This window comes from Stegostoma tigrinum, chromosome 3 (genome assembly GCF_030684315.1).
Source record: "Stegostoma tigrinum isolate sSteTig4 chromosome 3, sSteTig4.hap1, whole genome shotgun sequence".
In the NCBI taxonomy this organism is placed as follows: Eukaryota; Metazoa; Chordata; class Chondrichthyes; order Orectolobiformes; family Stegostomatidae; genus Stegostoma; species Stegostoma tigrinum.
The window spans coordinates 57,503,051-57,521,691 of NC_081356.1; the positions used below are offsets into that span (position 1 = coordinate 57,503,051).

At 42.1% G+C, this 18,641-nt stretch overlaps 1 protein-coding gene across 8 annotated transcripts in view; it reads right to left on the minus strand.

Annotated features, from left to right (window-relative positions):
* The window catches only part of aopep (aminopeptidase O (putative)), a 326,113-nt gene that overhangs the window by 296,911 nt on the left and 10,561 nt on the right, over positions 1-18,641 (minus strand). For all 8 annotated transcript variants that reach the window (XM_048525180.1, XM_059644617.1, XM_059644619.1 and 5 more), the window contains one exon: positions 13,196-13,359. In XM_048525180.1, the coding sequence (XP_048381137.1) occupies positions 13,196-13,359 (164 nt within the window). The remainder of the gene's footprint in view (positions 1-13,195; positions 13,360-18,641) is intronic.

An 18,641-nucleotide genomic window follows, 5' to 3' on the forward strand; every position in this document is an offset into this window, starting at 1 on the left:
AAGTGGATCCAAGGTAGGCCAAAATGAGCACAATTCTCAGTCCCTTGGATATAACTAATGAGATCCTATCTGACGATGAGCCATAATTTACAACCAGATTCTGGGGACGTGCAAAGTGTCATAAACATTTCATCACACCACTTCAATCCAGCTGTTTCCCCAATGACTTGCATTGTTAAATCAGGGTGACAAAACCAAATGATCTTTGTATTGCTAAACTGCATCTAAGAATTACACTTGAGAACATGGGTTTACTTTCACCAGAAATCATATTGGAAGAGATAACAAAGTGTGGAGCTGGATGAACACAGCAGGCCAAGCAACATCTTAGGAACACAAAAGTTGACGTTTCGAGCCTAGAGAAAACTTTTATGATGAAGGGTCTAGACCCGAAACGTCAGCTTTTGTGCTCCTAAGATGCTGCTTGGCCTGCTGTGTTCATCCAGCTCCACAATTTGTTATCTCAGATTCTCCAGCATCTGCAGTTCCCATTATCTCCATCATATTTGGAAGGCAAGTTAGGATCACCCTGTCAAGCTACCACCTAAGTTCTCAGAAATACAAGACAATCTGCTCGAAAAGCATGGATGAATAATGATGCCACGTGATCAACATTTAGGTAAGGAACTGCCTAATTCATGTGTAGGAGAAAAAATCAGATTTGTACAGTGTGCCCAAGGAATGTGGTAAACCAGAGAGGTATCTGATGTGTGCTTTATGTCTGGATTTACAAAGTCACAATATCTAATTGAGCAAGGTTGAAGAGAATCAGAAGCCAATTCAGAAGCTGAATTGTACTGTATACAGAACACACACAAAGATGCACATAAATACTAAATGTGTGGTAAATCATCATAACAAAAGCTAAACAATCAACACCATACAAGAGGCCAATACACAGACAAGTTGAGAACAAAGTATAAAGTCTAGATCTCCAGAAAGTTAAACCTTGAGATCCAAAAACATGCCACACATGTATGTTATATAGACTACTAAAACTGAAAATGTTACAAAGCTTGTTCCCACGCAAACAATTTTGATAGTAACGTAACATATATATTTTCACTCTTAGCATGTTTAATTTTATTTTGGATATGAGGGGATGTCAAGTTACGGTTTTAAGAGTTGTGTATGCTAATGAACCAAGAGTCTGGATGGCATCATGTTAGACTGAAGATCTGCACACAAGTTTCTCTGTAATTCCAAATTATCAGTTTATCTGTTAAGTAAACCTGTTTGTGATCTTCAAGTAAATTAAACGTACACTACTTACCAGTCTAGTATGAGGATGATAACACTGTTTTAAGGAACACAAGAATGCAGAATCCATCTTTTTTCCTGGCAATAGTCTGAAATTAAGTCTGTTTGCATCACTGGTTTTGCATTTGATCCTAGGAAGATCTTTTGATTTCATATTGATGCCAAAATTGTCTATTTGTGGGCATCACAGACTGAGTCAGCATTTAGTGCCCATCCGTCATAGCCCTTGAGAAAGCTGTGGTGAACTGCCTTCTTGAACTACTGTATTCCATTTGGCATAGATCAACCCATAAAGCCATTAAGGAGTGAGTTCAAGGATTTTAGCTCATCAAATTTCCTCATGTGGATCAATGTCCTATTATGTTTTATAATGCTCCTTTGAAGCACTTTGAGATGTTTTATTATGTTCAATGGGTTATAAAAAGTTTAAATTGTTATTGTTGCCTTAAAATCATTCGTAAACAGCAGTACATCATTGTCACTGAAGAGGAGAGACAGCAGGGTTGTAAATCATTTGGTGTTACTGCTAGTTGGGAAACTGAGAAATTAGAACAAAGTTGCTGGAAAAGCTCTGTTCTGAGGAAGGGTCACCAGACGCGAAACGTTAACTGTTTTCTCCTCCACAAATGCTGCCAGACCTGCTGAGCTTTTCCGGCTACTTTGTTTTTGTTCCTGATTTACAGCATCTGCAGTTCTTTTGGTTTTTAACTGAGAAATCAAAGCTTTATCAGGTTCAAAGCTGGGCATTAACAAGCTCAATAGTCCAAAGAAGAACATCTCCTGCTAGGAAGCAGTTGAATGGCACCAGCTTTGTAGAAATCTATAATCAAACATCAGAAAGTATCTGGCTACAAGAGTGGCTTGTGTTACTCACATATCATTGACTCCTCTGGAGAAACATCTATCCTCTTAACTTTTTACACAGCTTGTGTCAAGAACTTGTTGCGCAAGAAATCCTTTATAAACAAACATGGAAATTAGGAACAGGTGGCTGTCATTCAACCCTGCAAGCTTGCTTCATCATTTCATAAAATCTGATCTCTGTGTTTCAATTCAACATTTTCATCTAGCCAATAAATTAATAATTCTTCTGTTCATCAAAACTCTATCTACACTGTCTTACAAAGATTCAATGTCTCCACCTCTAATGTCTTTGAGGCAGACAATTACGAAGTTGCATTTCCCTCAGAGAAAAGAAATTCTTCTCATCTCTGTTCTAAGAGTGAACCTTAATTTTTAAACAACGTCCTCTAGTTCACCCACAAGAGGAAATGTAATTTCCTCATCCACCACGTCAAGGCCATTCAGGATCTTTCATACCTCAATCAAGTTACCACTCATTCTTTAAAACTCCAGTGAAAACAAACCCACACTATCAAACCTTTCTCAGGAGAACAGCCCATTCATTACATGCATCAGTCTAGCGAACACCCTCTAAACCACCTTCAATTTATTTACCGATTTCCTTAAATAAGGAGACCAAAATGCACATGGTTTTTGCATGTGGTCTTAACAATGCCCTGCAGAACTAAAGGACAACATCCTTACTTTTATGTTCAATTCCTATTGTAATAAAAAGTTAGTATTCCATTAGCCTTCTTAACGTACTAGGACATGTAGATCTCCCTGCACTGCAGAATTCTGCAGGCATTCTCTGTTTAGATAATACTGTGCTCTTTTGTTCTTCCTGCCAACATGAACTACTTCACATTTTCCTACATTGTAGTCAATCTGCTACTTTTTCCCCACTCACTCAACCTATTTATGCCAGTCTGTAACCATATTTCCTCTTCATAACATATTTTCCCCTACCTATCTTTGTGTCATCTGAAAATTTAGCTTCTTTGCATGCCTCATCCAATTATTTAAAAAAATGATAATAAGTTGAGGCTCCACCCCTGAAGCTTCCTACTCGTCACATCCTGCCAAACAGAAAAGGGCCCATTTACAATGCAAACTAACATCACAACATTTTGATGTGCAGTGTTTGTAAACTAACACTGTGAGGCATTAAACACATTTTACTTTCTGTTGACATACCTTACAACGGAATAATCTATAGTGCATTTGGTTCTAGCATTCACTTTGACTGAAGTGTGTACACTTCCATGAGGAAAACAGGATGTTCCAAAATAGTTGAATGATGATTGATTTTGAGCTTTCCAGTAAATTCAGATTAATATCCTATGACTTGTTATTTCCTAACATAAGGCATTTACTGAATTTGATTGTCATATAAACCATAATCTGAATAGCACTCAAGCTATACTTTATCACCAATGATGCAGGTTCAATGTTGAGAAAATTACCTTGCCTAATACGATGTGAACGTTTCCTCAAACAGCAGAGGCTAAATCTATTTGATCTAATTTGTTTTCTCATAAGTTGATTTTCTGAGGCAGACAATTACAAAGCTGCATAACCCTCAGAGAAAAGAAATTCTCATCTCTGTACCAAAAGACTGAATCCTAATTTTTAAACAGCCATCAGGAAATATAACTTTTCCTCTACTGCAAATTAAATCTCTAAAATTTTGTATTATCTTTCTGCAAGAGATAATTAGAGAACAATTGTCATTAAGTTCTACAATACCACTAAACAGTGTCTCTCCAGTTCAATACAGAACACAAGATCATAAAGAACCAAAACCGTTTTTTTCCATTTATTGTACGGATGGTGGGATAGCCCGCCTCTTTCATTCTGCTGCTTAAATGGATGTAAATGAATCCCCAAACTAGCAGTAATCAACTGCTGTGTAGTGAAATGAAACAAACAAAGGGAGGAGAATAAGAGATGCAGAATGAGGCAAAGTAGAGAGAGATATTGCATTAAATACGGGAGAAGATAATTTAGCAATTCACACATGGATTCCTAATCAGCATTATTATTGCTTAAGACTGAAAAAGACCAGATAGTAAATCTATAGAGGCCCCAGCCAGTACAATTATTTTGAGCATCGAGGCAGTAGTACAAAATTATAAATTTGTGACAGAGCAAAGACATCATATATCAATGTAGCACTCATATTCACAAAACTCTAATTTACAATTTATTCTGTAAGTTTGCTTGAGCCAATTCTTCGAAGCCAAGGAAACCACAGTTTATAAACAATATAAAACTATACTTCTGTCTGAAAAAACAAGGCCATGTTCAGTGTTATATAAAATAATAGATAACTAAATTCCACTTCAATTCTAAATCTATGGTTTCCTTTAACAGTTTGAAGAGAGATTCTAAAGCAAAAATGTTGCAATAATTACTTGGAATAAATTCAAAAGGTACCACTTGAAATGGAAAATTTTCAGGCAGCCAAATATTGGCTAAAAATCTGTTTGCGAAAATAACAATGCCCACCTAATACCTCCTTCGACTGTGAGAGTATTCACTATTTTAGTGTTATAGATGATCCGCCGTATGCAGAAGATATTGTTTCATCAAACAATTTATACATTTTCATAACACACAAGTTATTTGAATAAATCCCAACAGTATGTATTGTCTGAATTTCAAAGTGACAACCTCATACTTAGGTCATACATATTGTTAATCTATATTTTTTGAACATTACTTGAAGAAAAAATATGCTGCTGAAGGTTTTCATACTGCACTCACCAGGAAAGAATTTCATTAAAACCAAATCTCAAAGGAAACAACAATCTATTCTGCATGAAAAGAGGCTATTGATTTGTTGGGAAGTGGACTCAGATGGGTAGAGGCATTGCCATTATGGAACAGTTAACAGTCAGACACCAATTTAAATTAAAACCAGGCAGGTCAGTGGTGCAGATATAGTAGGAATTGCAGACACTGGAGAATCTGAGATAACAAGGTGTAGAGCTGGATGAACACAGCAGGCCAAGCAGCATCAGAGGTGCAGGAAGGCTGACGTTTTGGGCCTAGACCCTTCTTCAGAAAAGAGAGGAGAATAAGAGGGGTTTTCTGAAGAAGGTTCCAGGCCCGAAACGTCAGCCTTCCTGCTCCTCTGACGCTGCTTGGCCTGCTGTGCTCATTCAGCTCTACACCTTGTTAGGCAGGTGGTGCAGATCAAGTGACCCAGACAATGCAAAGGGATGTACACCAGGAATGGATGATAAAGTGTGAAGCTGGATGAACACAGCAGGCCAAGCAGCATCTCAGGAGCACAAAAGCTGACGTTTCGGGCCTAGACCCTTCATCAGAGAGGGGGATGGGGTGAGGGTTCTGGAATAAATAGGGAAAGAGGGGGAGGTGACCGAATATGGTGAGAAAAGAAGAAAGGTGGAGAGGAGAGTATAGGTTGGGTGGTAGGGAGGGGATAGGTCAAGGAGGTGGGATGAGGTTAGTAGGTAGGAAATGGAGGTGCGGCTTGGGGTGGGAGGAAGGGATGGGTGAGAGGAAGAACAGGTTAGGGAGGCAGAGACAGGCTGGACTGGTTTTGGGATGCAGTGGGGGGAGGAGAAGAGCTGGGCTGGTTGTGTGGTGTAGTGGGGGGAGGGGGCGAACTGGGCAGGTTTTGGGATGCAGTGGGGGAAGGGGAGATTTTGAAGCTGGTGAAGTCCACATTGATACCATTGAGCTGCAGGGTTCCCAAGCGGAATATGAGTTGCTGTTCCTGCAACCTTCGGGTGGCATCATTGTGCACTGCAGGAGGCCCATGATGGGCATGTCATCTAAAGATTGGGAGGGGGAGTTGAAATGGTTCACGACTGGGAGGTGCAGTTGTTTATTGCGAACGGAGCAGAGGTGTTCTGCAAAGCGGTCCCCAAGCCTCCGCTTGGTTTCCCCAATGTAGAGGAAGCCACACTGGGTACAATGGATACAGTATACCACATTGGCAGATGTGCAGGTGAACCTTTGCTTAATATGGAAGGTCATCTTGGGGCCTGGGATGGGGTGAGGGAAGAGGTGTGGGGGCAAGTGTAGCATTTCCTGCGGTTGCAGGGTAAGGTGCCAGGTGTGGTGGGGTTGGAGGGCAGTGTGGAGCGAACAAGGGAGTCACGGAGAGAGCGGTCTCTCCGGAAAGCAGACAAGGGTGGGGATGGGAAAAATGTCTTGGGTGGTGGGGTCGGATTGTAGATGGTGGAAGTGTCGGAGGATGATGCGTTGTATCCGGAGGTTGATGGGTTGGTGTGTGAGAACGAGGGAGATCCTCTTGGGGCGGTTGTGGCGGGGGCAGGTGTGAGGGATGTGTTGCGGGAAATGCGGGAGACCCGGTCAAGGGCGTTCTCGACCACTGTGGGGGGCAAGTTGCGGTCCTTGAAGAACTTGGACATCTGGGATGTGCGGGAGTGAAATGCCTCATCGTGGGAGCAGATGCAGCGGAGGCGGAGGAATTGGGAATAGGGGATGGAATTTTTGCAGGAGGGTGGGTGGGAGGAGGTGTATTCTAGGTAGCTGTGGGAGTCCTTCAAGGACCGCAACTTTCCCCCCACAGTGGTCGAGAACGCCCTTGACCGCATCTCCCACATTTCCCGCAACACATCCCTCACACCCCGCCCCCGCCACAACCACCCCAAGAGGATCCCCCTCGTTCTCACGCACCACCCCACCAACCTCCGGATACAACGCATCATCCTCTGACACTTCCACCATCTACAATCCGACCCCACCACCCAAGACATTTTTCCATCCCCACCCTTGTCTGCTTTCCGGAGAGACCACACCACACCCTCCAACCCCACCACACCCTCCAACCCCACCACACCCGGCACCTTCCCCTGTAACTGCAGGAAATGCTACACTTGCCCCCACACCTCCTCCCTCACCCCTATCCCAGGCCCCAAGATGACTTTCCATATTAAGCAGAGGTTCACCTGCACATCTGCCAATGTGGTACACTGCATCCATTGTACCCCGTGTGGCTTCCTCTACATTGGGGAAACCAAGTGGAGGCTTGGGGACTGCTTTGCAGAACACCTCTGCTCGGTTCGCAATAAACAACTGCATCTCCCATTCTTTAGATGGCATGTCCATCATGGGCCTCCTGCAGTGCCACAATGATGCCACCCGAAGGTTGCAGGAACAGCAACTCATATTCCGCTTGGGAACCCTGCAGCCCAATGGTATCAATGTGGACTTCACCAGCTTCAAAATCTCCCCTTTCCACAACCGCATCCCAAAACCAGCCCAGTTCGTCCCCTCCCCCCAGTGCACCACACAACCAGCCCAGCTCTTCCCCTCTACCCACTGCATCCCAAAACCAGCCCAGCCTGTCTCTGCCTCCCTAACCTGTTCTTCCTCTCACCCATCCCTTCCTCCCACCCCAAGCCGCACCTCCATCTCCTACCTACTAACCTCATCCTTGACCTGTCCGTCTTCCCTGGACTGACCTATCCCCTCCCTACCTCCCCACCTATACTCTCCTCTCCACCTATCTTCTTTTCTCTCCATCTTTGGTCCGCCTCCCCCTCTCTCCCTATTTATTCCAGAACCCTCACCCCATCCCCCTCTCTGATGAAGGGTCGAGGCCCGAAACGTCAGCTTTTGTGCTCCTGAGATGCTGCTCGGCCTGCTGTGTTCATCCAGCTTCACACTTTATTATCTTGGATTCTCCAGCATCTGCAGTTCCCATTATCACTACACCAGGAATGGCTTTCCCCAAAGTTTTTGTTCACTCAAATATATGCAATGCATTGGCCTGCTCGTTCTGTTTCAGAAAGACAGGGGCCTACACGTGAATATGTGACTTCTAGCTCATATTAGTGTATCAAACTACAAACTGAATTGATATTAGTTTGTAGCACTTATTAAAGATGAAGATTTTGTCAAACGTGTTCAAGTTTTTTTTAATCAACATGTGGATGCTGTACTACAGAAGGTGCAAAACTACACCTTCTTTTGGGCAATAAGGCAGGGCAAGTGACCGAAGTAAAAATAGAGGAACACTGAGTCTAGCGAACATAATTCTACCAGTTTCAAAATAGTTATAGAAAAGGATAAGTCTTCCATAAAAGTTAAAGTATTTAATTGGAGTAATGCAAACATTAAGGGTATGAAACATGAAGTTTCAAAAGTTGATTGGAGTAGACTGTTCGTAGGTAAAAGGACGTCTGGCAAGTGGGAGGCATTTCAAGAGTGTGATGACAAGAGTTTACAGGCATTTTGTTCCTGTTAGAGTGAAGGGTAAGGCTGGTAAGATTAAGGAACAATGGATGAATAAAGATGTTGAGGTTCTAGTCAAGAATAAAAGAGCATCTTATTTTAGATATAGACAACATGATTCAATCGAATCCCTTAATCAATATAAAGAGGTCCAGGGGCATTCTTAAGAGAGAAATCAGGAAGGCAAAGAGGGGATTTGAATAGCATTGACAGATAAGGTTAAGAATAATGCAAAGAGATTTGACCGATACATTAAGAGCAAGAGGGTAACTAGAGAGAGAGTACGGCCTCTTAAAGATCAAGGAAGTCATTTCTGTGTTGAACCCCAGGAGATGGGAGAGATACTAAATGAATATTTCATGTCAGTTTTAATTGTGGAGGAAGGGATGAAGTCTAGAGAATGCAGCGAAATAAACTATGATGTTTTAAAAATAGTTCACATTACAGAAGAGAAAGTTTGGGAGGTCTTAGAGAATGTAAAGGTGGATAAATCTCCAGGACCTGAGCTAATGTATCCCAGAATGCATGGGAAGTAAGGGAGGCCATTACAAGAACCCTTACAGAAATATCTGCATCATCCACAACAACTACAGGTGACGTGCTTGATGACTGGAGGGTGGCTAATGTTGTACCCATGTTTAAGAAAGATTGTATGGAGAAACCAAGGTACTACAGACGCAAGAGTCTGACTTAGGTTGTAGGTAAATTGTTGGAGGTGATTTTAAAAGATAGGATTTATGAATGATTAGAGAGGGAAAAATTGTTTAGGGATAGTCAGCATGGTTTTGTGGGAGGAAAACTGTGTCTCAAAAATGTATTGATTTTTTTGAGAAGTTTCCAAAAAGGTTGATGATGGCAGAGCAGTACACATTGTTTATTTGGATATTAGTAAAACCTTTGACAAGGTTCTGCATGGTAGACTAATTAGTAAAGTAAGGTTACATGGGATTCGGGGTGAGCTTACGAATTGGATACATAATTGGCTTAATGGCAAGAGACAGAAAGTAATGGCAGAGGTTGCTTTTTGGACTGGTGGCCTGTGGGACTAGTTTAGTTTGGAATTATGTTCGGTATGGACTTATTGGACCGAAGGGTCTGTTTCTGTGCTGTATAACTCTATGATTCTATAAATTAATATTCCTTTGAATATTCCAGTATGATTATCTGTAAAGAATACCTCTTTGCCTGAGCTCTTTGTTTTCTGCTCTGATCTCCTGAAGTGGTTCAATGTCAAAATTTACAATATTATTTTGAATGATATTAAAGATGGTACATATACCAATTGTTGCTCTGCAACACTACCTGAGTCACCAATGGTAGGAAGTAAGTTTGATATTCTTGAGATTTATTTTGAGGGGTGTAAGACAAAAAAAAAAGCAGAACTCTTTATTCAACAATATTCAAGTTCTGTAGGACTAAGCGACTTCCTTTACACATTTTTACACAGGACATATAAATGCATAATATTTACAAAACAAAGTTTCTGTTCCTAGTTGGTGGCCTCAAATAGCACGGATTGACTTGAAATAAAAGATTTCGTCAAAGCACTTTTGCTTCATCCAATCTGAAATTGCACCGCATGAAAAATGATGCAAACTTGCTTCTTACCCCCTGGTGACACAGGGAACTGGTGCAGAGCAACAATTTGTATGTATGCATGTATCATCTTTAACATGATAAATTGTTTCAAAGTGCTTCAAATTAATATTATAAAGCAAATTTTGACACTGAATCACATCAGGGCATGCGAGCAGAAAACAAAAATACTCAGCAAAAGAGGTATTATTTAAAGATAGTTTTACTGGAGGAAATAAAGATAGGCAGTCAGGCTTGGGAGAGCATTACAAACCTTAAGACTGGCAGCTAAAGATATGACCATCAATGGTGGAACGGCACACAATAACTTCATGTGTGTACAGTGTTGTAAGAAGAAAATAAACTGCTTCACGAAAGTATTGTAAAAGTATGATGCTGAGCCATATTGAGGACTCCCACAGTATCAGAGAATTTGTTACTGTGCTAGAGGCTATTTGGCCCATCATGTCTGTACCAGTTCTAAGCATTTTAATTTAGTGCCACTCTTCTGTGTTTTTCCAATGACCCTGACATTGTTTCTATTTTAATACTCCTAATGTCCTTTAGGGAAGGAAATTGCAATCCTCACCTGGTCTGGCCTAAATGCGACTCCAGATCCACAGCAATGTGGTTGACTCTTAACTGCCCTCTGGGCAATTAGGAATGGGCAATAAATGCTGCCTAGCCAGTGATGCCTTCATCCCATGAATGAATGAATAAAGAGTCATCTAATACCCTCTTGAATACGTTAGTTGAACATGTCTCCATGACAATTCTAGGCTGTGCATTCCAGACTTTAAATGCTCATGGTGTGAATGTTTTTTTTTCACGTTTATTTGCCTCTTTGGTAAAAATTTCATAATTGTGGTCTCTGGTTCCAATCCTTTTTTGAGCCCGAATAGTTTCTGCTTATCCATTCTGTCCAGACCCCTATGGTTTTGACACCTTGCATCAAATCTCTCTTAGCTATCTCCCCTACAAGGAAAACATTCCCAACTTCTCCAATCTTTCCACAAAACTGACGAGTTTTATCCCTGAACAATTCTCATAATCATCTTCTGCACTCTCTCCAATGCATTCACACCCTTCATGTATATAATGTGATGCCAAGAACTGCGCACAATATTGTGGCTGAAATCTAACCATCATTCTGCACAACTTTATTGTAAACGCCTCTGCTCTTGAATTCTGTGCCCCTATTAACTGAAGGCTGGAATATTATATGCTTTAACAGCTCTCCTCACCTGTCTGTCCTCACAGCTTTAATGACTTATATATACATACACACACAGCCATGAGTCTGTGCCTGCACACTGTTTAGAATAGAATTCTATTCTATTGTGTCTTTCCACATTCTATTTTTATTTTAACCTTTACACATTACAGAATCTTGCAGGTTTCTTCACTTTTGCACAAGGCAGTGGGAACAGTGTCACAACTTTTAACTAAACAACCCTCCAACTGTTCTTACACACCGCACCATTGTGGACAACTTAGCTAAAGCACAGGCCTCACTGCACCCTTGTTTAATGTCTCTAACTCAAAATATTCCTGATTCTTGTAGCCCTTTGCTTCTGGTCTGCAACTTCTGTACAGTTTCTGGCAGATTTTCTCTTTCTGTTTCCAAATATTCCAGCTCCAGACATGAACTACCAAGCTCAAAGTTGTTTCCATGCTCATGAACATTTCTATGGGTTTTGTGTTTGTTTTCTCAAAACAAAATGGAAGCTCCTGATCTAGGTAGTAAGAATCGCACATGCCGGAGTCAGAGAAAACAGTGTGGAGAAATCTCTGAAGAAGGGTTCCAACCCGAAACATCTACTTTTCTGCTCCTCTGATGCTGTCTGGCCTGTTGTGCTCCTGCAGTTCCACACTGTGTTATCTTGAGCTCCCGGTATAACATATTTTCATAGCAACATAGCAAGCCTGGGAATGATCTAGACAGAAGTTTAAACCCAAGATAGTAGGAACTGCAGATGCTGGAGAATCTGAGAGAATCTGAAGAAGGGTCTAGGCCCAAAACGTCAGCTTTCCTGCTCCCATGATGCTGCTTGGCCTGCTGTGTTCATCAAGCTCTACACCTTGTTATCTCAGAAGTTTAAAACAATTGCCTTCAATTTTAAACTGTCTTTTGATGTGAAGGATATGTGGATACTTTAAAATTTTGCTTTATTTATCCATTGCTTGCAGTATTTTCTCTGATCAGAAAATAATGAACAATTTAAACCTTTAAGAAAGATAACTAGAGGCATCTTGTCTCTACTAACAAACGCAGAATGGTGTCACCAATTGTTCAGTGTTCAATTATTTTGACACTTCTAACTCTGCCCTTATCAAATAAGCACAAACCATCTTTGAAATGGCAGTATTTCAGATGCGTTTACCAGCCATTTCCATTACATTTAAATTTCAACCCCAAGCAAAAAGATATATTCCTAATAAAATACACTAATAATTAGACAATTTTGCAAAATCAAGAATGCTTAAGAGGCCAGATTAGAACAGTAAAGGTAGCCACGTTATTGTTAGGCTGGGGAGGGGGATAGGAACAGATAAAGCTATGAACGAATTTGAAACTTTAAAGTTGAATCATAATCCAACTGGGAATCACTTAGGTCAATGAGCAAAGAAGAAGGGGAACAGAACATTGTGTGAGCTAAGATATGGAGAGTAGAGACTTGAATGTTGGCATAGGTGAAAATGAAGATCAGCCATTAGTGTGCTTTTATGGTCCAAACTACAGCTAAATGTGGGAAAAAAAAAGGATGAGGGTTCCAAAGGTTAACTGAAGCATGGTATCAGTGTAGGGCAACATTACAGAAGTAGAAGTATTTGGTCTTAATGACAGACCAGATATGTGATTGAAATTTGCTTTTGGTTTAAAATACAAAGCTAAAATTGCAAACAATCGAGCTCAGCTTTAAGCAGCTTCCAGACAGCAGGATGGAAATGATTCAGAGATAGTAGGAACTGCAGATGCTGGAGAATCTGAGATAACGAAGTCTAGAGCTGAATGAACACAGCAGGCCAAGCAGCATCAGAGGAGCAGGAAAGCTGACGTTTCGGGCCGAGATCCTTCTGAAGAAGGGTACATATGGCAACTTCTGATATGTCTAAAAAATACTTTGAAATAGATTAAAGTTCAGAAAGCCCAATTTACTTTCATTTTGCTACTTTAACACTTTTTAAAAATATTTACTTGTATTTAATTTTTCTACATTCTCTCATTTATATTACATGTGCAATGTAGAGAATGAAAAATCTTACAACTTTTTTTTACCTCCATTACATTTGGGTTCAGCGCAATTTTCACCACTCATTAGAACCAAAGACCCTTTTGGGGCCCAAACGGAGGCTTGCCATTTTGCCATTGCTTCTGGGGGCTCTTGACAAGGAAATAATGCTCTGTTGTTGATTGGAGATCCTGATGTATACACACATGGCCTGAAATATAAAAGGATTGAATAACTGTGATATAAAATTTTAAAGAGCACATTAGTGTCACCAATTCATCACTTATTTGAATGAAGACAAAATACTGTGGATTTTGGAAATCTCAAACAAAGATGGAACGCTGGAAAAACACAGGTCTCTCTCATCCGAGGAGAGAGAAAGACTTAAATGTTTCAAGTCTGGCATGTCTTTTCTGTGCATTTATTCAGTCTGGCAGCACTAATATAGATCACTTGACCTTCATTCAACAGTCAAAATTCAAAGTCCAGCCATTTCCAATAGCAAGTTTTGAGAGTTCTTGCAAGAAAGAGCAAGCAGGAGAGAGGGGAAAATGGGCAGATGGGGAAGAGTGAGAAAAGACTGAACTTAACTGCATTTTCACAACCTCAATGATGTGACCACAGCAGGACTGGAACCCACTAAAGGAAGAACTTCACGTAAGCATTTGGTCATCTCCACATTTACCATCCAATTAAGGATGGCAGGTGAGAGTATGCTCAGGAAGGCCCAATAAAAGGGACTAAAACATAGTCAGTCTCAACTGGAATGAGTGGTGATGGCTGCACCCATTTCAAACTCACTGTCACCAGGTATTTCAGAAGAACCTCCAAACGTTCCCAAACTGCAGTCAGTAGGTCATTTCTGTGCAGAATACAGGCATGGCAGAACAACATGATGAAATGATTCCACCGGGAACTGCTCCCAAAGGACTCCTAACATTGAATTCCATCAACATTTTCTTAGATTTCACTATTTTATTAACAATCTCAGCAAAGCATCATTCAAAATAAGAATTGCTTCCTATGCTTCCAATTTAGCAGTGTATGCAAATTTGCATATCTCTTCATTCCTATATTCAAAGAACAAAGAACAAAGAAAATTACAGCACAGGAACAGGCCCTTCGGCCCTCCAAGCCTGTGCCGATCGAGATCCGCTGTCTAAACCTGCCATCTATTTTCTAAGGGTCTGTATCCCTTTGCTCCCTGCCCATCCATGTACCTGTCCAAATACACCTTAAATGACATTATCATGTCTGTGTCTACACCTCTGCTGGCAACGTGTTCCAGGCACCCACCACCCTCTGCGTAAAGAACTTTCCACGCACATCTCCCATAAACTTTCCTCCTCTCACTTTGAGCTCATGACCCCTAGTAATTGAGTTCCCCACTCTGGGGAAAAAGCTTCTTGCTATCCACCTTGTTTATACCCCTCATGATTTTGTAGACCTCCGTCAGGTTCCCCCCTCAAGCTCTGTCTTTCTAATGAAAATAATCCTAACCTACTCAACCTTTCTTCATAGTTTGCACCCTCCGTACCAGGCAACATCCTGGTGAACCTCCTCTCCACCCCCTCCAAATCATCCACATCCTTTTGGTAATGTGGCGACCAGAACTGTACACAAATCGCTAATTGTGGTCGAACCAAAGTCTTATACAACTGTAACATGTCCTGCCAACTCTTGTACTCAATACCACGTCCGATGAAGGAAAGCATGCCGTATGCCTTCTTGACCACTCTATTGGCCTGCGTTGCCGTCTTCGGGGAACAATGAACCTGAACACCCCGATCTCTCTGTACATTAATTTTCCCCTGGACTTTTCCATTTACTGTACAGAGTAATGAGACAACACAAGGAATCCAAGAATATTACTGTGAGTTCCTGCTAACCCATCCCCCCCAGAAAAATTGGTCTGTACTTGTTCACTTCATTCCCTTCCCCTAAATCCTTTATTTTGTTTCCCCAGTGGTCTCCTGTGTGGTCAATTTCAAACGGTTTCTCAAGTTTGCTACAGGTAGGACAGCATCAGGAAAATGTGCCAACAGAGTTTCGCACAGCTTTCCTGCACCCCTTCCCACTGAAATAAGGACACAAGAACTAGGAGCAGGAGAAGCAGCAGAAGATATGGCCTGTCAGTCCTGCTCCACCATTCAATACTACTGTTAGAGATCTTGGGCTACAACTTTACCATTTTGTTCATTCTCCTATCACTTAATTTCTTCCTATCTCAGTCCTAAACTTTTATCCAAAGACTGTGCTCCCTTGTTTTTGTTTCCACTGGTTGAGAGATCTCTCAAATACTACCTATACCAGGAGTTCCCTCTTTTCTTCATTTTCAGGAGGAGCGAGAGAGAGATAGAGAGAGAGAGCATGTGGAGACTTCTGGGACGGTAAGTTTTTCCCACTTTAAAAAGCTTACCTCGAGCGGGACCGGTCTTCATTTATTTGGGCAGGGGCTGAACCCGAGACACTACACGTGTAGTGCCTCCCACCCACCCTCTTCCTCTAACCAAAAAAAAAGGACTCAGTGGTGTGTAGATAAGGTAAGGCTTTTTCTACTTCATTTTTTTTTTAATATCGTGTGATTGGTAAAAACTTTTCTCGTTCCTTTTTCATTTATCGAAGTTAAGTTTAATATTAAAAATGGCAGGAGATCGCAGACCTGTGTTATGCTCCTTTTGCTCCATGTAGGAGCTCAGCAACACGGCTGAAGTCCCTGACTCCTTCACGTGCAGGAAGTCTGTCCAGCTGCAGCTCTTGTTAGACCGCATGACAGCTCTGGAGCTGCAGATAGACTCTTTGGAGCATACTTGATGCTGAGCGGTTTGTGGATAACGCGTTTAGCGAATTGGTCACACCACAGATTTGGATTGCCGAGGGAGAAAGGGAATGGGTGACCAAAAGGCAGGGAAAGAGCAGGGAGGCAGTGCAGACGTCCTCTGCAGTCATATCCCTCCAAAACAGGTATACCATTTTGGATACTGTTGGGGGAGATGGCTCACCAGGGGAAGGCAGCAGTAGCCAGGCTCATGGTACCGTGGCTGGCTCTGCTGTACAGAAGGGCAGGAAAAAAGAGTGGAAAAAGCAAAATAGTCATTGGGGATTCAATTGTAAAGGGAGTAGATAGGTGGTTCTGTGGTCAAAAACGAGACTCCCAAATGGTATGTTGTCTCCCAGGTGCACGGGTCAGGAATGTCTCAGATCAGTTGCAGAACATTCTGAAGGGGGAGGGCGAACAGCCAGTTGTCGTGGTCCATATAGGCACCAATGATATAGGTAGAAAAGGGGATGAGGTCCTACAAGCAGAATCTAGGGAGATAGGGGCCAAGTTAAAAAGTAGGACATCAAAGGTAGTAATCTCAGGACTGCTACCATGCCATGTGCTAGTCAGTGCAGAAATGAAAGGATGAATGCGTGGCTTCAGAGATGGTGCAGGAGGGAGGGGTTCAGATTTTTGGGACATTGGGACCAGTTCTGGGGAAGGTGGGACTATTACAAATTGGACAGTCTACAACCAATGTCCTTGGGGGTGCTTTTGCGAATGTGGCAGGGGGATGGGAACCAAATATTGGACGGGTTATTGGATAGAAAGGAGGTAGTAACTAAAGCCTGTAGGGAATTAGATAATGAAGTCAGCGTGACTAAAGGGAAGAGTAGGCAGGGAGCAGGTGATGAACACAAAGGGACAGGTGGTCTGAGGTGCATTTGTTTTAATGCCAGAAGTATAGTAGATAAGGCAGATGACCTCAGGGCTTGGATCGGTACCTGGGAGTATGACGTTATTGCTATTACTGAGACTTGGTTGAGGGAAGGGCACAATTGACAACTAGACGTCCCAGGATATTGATGCTTCAGGTGGGATAGAGAGGGAGGGAAAAAGGGGTGGAGGAGTTGCATTACTGGTCAAAGACGATATCACAGCTGTACTGAAGGAGGGCACTATGGAGGACTCGAGCAGTGAGGCAATATGGGCAGAACTCAGAAAATAGGAAGGGTGCAATAACAATGTTGGGGCTGTACTACAAGCCTCCCAACAGCGAGCGTGAGATAGAGGTACAGATATGTTAAGAGATGATGGAAAGGTGTAGGAGAAAGAGGGTGGTGGTGATGGGAGTTTTAATTTTCCCAACATTTACTGGGATTCCCTTAGTGTTAGGGGTCAAGATGGAGCTGAATTCGTAAGGAGCATACAGGAGGGTTTTCTAGAGCAGTATGTATGTAGTCCAACTTGGGAAGGGGCCAAACTGGACCTGGTGTTGGGGAATGACCCCAGCCAGGTGGTTTAAATTACAACAGGGGATTACTTTGGAAATAGTGACGACAATTCCGGAAGTTTTACAATACTCATGGACAAAGATGAGAGTGGTCCAAAGGAACAGTTCTAAACAGGGAGAAGGCAAATTGTACCAAAATTTGGCAGGATCTGGGGAATGTAGATTGGGAGAAACTGTTTGAAGGTAAATCCACATTTGATAGGTGGGAGGCTTTTAAAGAGAGGTCGATTAGCGTGCAGGACAGACATGTTCCTGTGAAAATGAGGGATAGAAATGGCAAGATTAGGGAACCATGGATAACAGGTGAAATTGTGAGGCTTGCAAAGAGGAAAAAGGAAGCATACATAAGGTCAAGGCGACTGAAGACAGACGAAGCTTTGGAAGAATATTGGGAATGCAGGGCAAATCTGAAACAAGGAATTAAGACGGCTAAAAGGGGACATGAGATATCTTTAGCAAACATGGTTAAGGAAATTCCCAAAGCCTTTTATTCATATATAAAGAGCAAGAGGGTAACTAAAGAAAGGATTGGCCCACTTAAGCACAAAGAGTGAAAGCTATAAATTGCGTCAGAGAAAATGCGTGACATTCTTAACGAGTACTTTGCATCGGTTTTCACCAAGGAGAGAGAAATGACGGATGCTGAGGTTAGGGATAGATGCTTGATTACTCTAGGTCAAGCTGGCATTAGGAAGGTGGTGGTGATGGGTATCCTAAAAGGCATTAAGGTGGACAAGTCCCCAGGTCCGGATGGGGTCTATCCCAGGTTTTTGAGGGAAGCAAGAGAGGGGAGAGTCGGGGCCTTAACAGATATCTTTGCAGCATCCTTAAACATGCTTGAGGTCCTGGAGGACTGGGGATTGCTAATGTTGTCCCCTTGTCTAAGAAGGGTTGCAGGGACAATCCAGGTAATTATCGACCGGTGAGCCTGATGTCAGTGGTAGGGAAGCCACTGGAGAAGATATTGAGGGATAGGATCTATTCCCATTTAGAAATAAATGGGTTTATGGGCTTATCAGTGATAGACAACATGGTTTTGTGCAGGGAAGGTCATGTCTTACCAACTTAACAGAATTCTTTGAGGACGTGACAAAGTTGATTGATGAGGGAAAGGCTGTAGATGTCATATACATGGACTTCAGTAAGGCATTTGATAAGGTTACCCATGGAAGGCTGATGGAGAAAGTGAAGTCGCATGGGGTCCAGGGTGTGCTAGCTA